Source organism: Mastomys coucha, unplaced genomic scaffold (genome assembly GCF_008632895.1).
Source record: "Mastomys coucha isolate ucsf_1 unplaced genomic scaffold, UCSF_Mcou_1 pScaffold21, whole genome shotgun sequence".
Taxonomy (NCBI): Eukaryota; Metazoa; Chordata; class Mammalia; order Rodentia; family Muridae; genus Mastomys; species Mastomys coucha.
The window spans coordinates 23,475,205-23,477,163 of record NW_022196904.1 but is presented as its reverse complement, the minus strand read 5'-3'; the positions used below and the strand labels follow the sequence as shown (position 1 = coordinate 23,477,163).

Genomic DNA, 1,959 nt, shown 5'->3' with positions numbered 1-1,959 from the left:
TCCTGGAACTCACTCTGTAGACCAGGCTGGCCTCAAACTCAGAAATCCTCCTGTCTCTGCCTCCCAAGGGCTGGGATTAAAGACGTGCGCCACCACCGCCCAGCCCTTGAATTTACTTTTAATTCCCTCATTACCTCATGTTTCTTTTCTTTTAAGCAGGATGCTTCATTTCTAAGCCAGATGTGATTTCCTTACTGGAGCAAGGGAAAGAGCCCTGGAAGGTTGTGAGGAAAAGAAAACGACATCCAGGTAAGAACTAGAACTGTTTGTGAGTCTTGGGGTACACACCAACTAGTTGAAAAAGAGGCGTACTGGGTAGGTGGACATTGGGCCAGCCCTTATGATAGGTACTGTCAGCACAGCTGTTCCACATATCCGAAAGCAGAATGGCAGGTGGTGAGAGAGCTGTGAGGACGAGCCAGCAGAGGGGAGAGCAGGGTGCTGTGACCTCGGAAAGCTGCCATGTTTGTGGATTTTCCCCCATTTGTGGTGCTGAGAGGGAACCTGGCCTCTTGCTAGGCAAGTGTTCTACTGTCCTGCTACATCATTGGCCCAGGGAAGCTTTTAAGGATATAGGCAGGGAAGCATTCTGTCTTCACCTTTCCTCACAAAATTTAACTTTTTAAAGGAGTTACTCGCCGGGTGGTGGTGGCGCACGCCTTTAATCCCAGCCCTTGGGAGGCAGGGGCAGGCGGATTTCTGAGTTCGAGGCCAGCCTGGTCTACAGAGTGAGTTCCAGGACAGCCAGGGCTACACAGAGAAACCCTGTCTCGAAAAATCAAAACAAAAAAACAAATAAAGGAGTTACTTATTTTTTAAGTGTGTATGAGTGTTTCACCTGCATGTATGTTGTATACCACATGTATGCCTCGTGCCTGAGGAGTCAGAAGAGAGTGTTGTTAGCTACGTTTCTATGGCTGGGTAGACACAATGGCAAAGGCAACGTATAGAAAGGATGAATGCATGATCATTGTGGTTGGGAGCAGGAAAGCATATAGGTTTGTAATGGAGAGATGGTACCATATTTTTTATGTTATTTTCTCAGTGAAATAAGACCATAAGGGTAATAATATTCTATACACGCATAATACTCCCATTCTGAGAACCCAAGATCTGAGATAGTCCAAAGGGTCTGACACTAATAAAACCTGACCCACAACAACTATACCCTGAAACTCATTTTTTAGTCACTTCCTGAAGAAGCCTATAATAAATATTAGAATAGGCTTGGTATCCCTTACTCAGAATGCTTGGGAGAAAATGTGTTTCAGATTTCGGGTTGATTATTGCCTTACCTGCGTGTTTGTCTGTGTATCACATGTGTGTCTGGTGCCCAGGGCAGCCAGAAGAGGACACTGTATCTTCTGGAAATAGACACATAAAGTGGTTGTGAGCCATCATGTGAGTGCTAGGAGTGGAAGCTGGATCCTCTCAAAACCAGCATGCTCTTCTCTGCTGAGCCATCTCTCCAGCCCTGTATGCCATTTTACACATGGACTGATAAGACAAAGGAAAGAGGTGTTAGCTGGGGGCTGTAAGCCCTGAGGAAACTAGTGAAAAGTAAAGGCTGTTTTAGGAAGAACTGTGTTGGGTCACCTCAGTGCTGGTGCTCTGACTGTTCATGATCAAAGATGATGTCTGTCTGCTCAGGAGGCTTGGGTTGGAGAGATGATGGCTCAGCAGCTGAGAGCACTGGCTGCTCTTCCAGAGGGTCCAGGTTCCATCTCCAGCACCCACATGTCAGCTCACAACTGGCTATAACTCAAGTTTCATGGCATCTGACACCCCTACACAGACATACATGCAGTCAAAACACTAATGCACATGACATAAAAATAAATAAATCTTAAACAACAACAACAACAAAAAACGCTGCTCAAGAGATTTATGGAGCCAGGCGGTGGTGGCGCACGCCTTTAATCCCAGCCCTTGGGAGGCAGAGGCAGGTGGATTTCTGAG

General features: G+C 46.5%; 1 protein-coding gene across 6 annotated transcripts in view; it reads left to right on the top strand.

Moving 5' to 3' along the window:
* LOC116101956 (zinc finger protein 14) overlaps positions 1-1,959 on the top strand; it is a 61,774-nt gene that overhangs the window by 27,568 nt on the left and 32,247 nt on the right. For 5 of the 6 annotated variants that reach the window (XM_031386043.1, XM_031386035.1, XM_031386033.1 and 2 more), the window contains one exon: positions 157-249. In XM_031386043.1, the coding sequence (XP_031241903.1) occupies positions 157-249 (93 nt within the window). The remainder of the gene's footprint in view (positions 1-156; positions 250-1,959) is intronic. The other variant, XM_031386036.1, reaches the window with a different exon arrangement.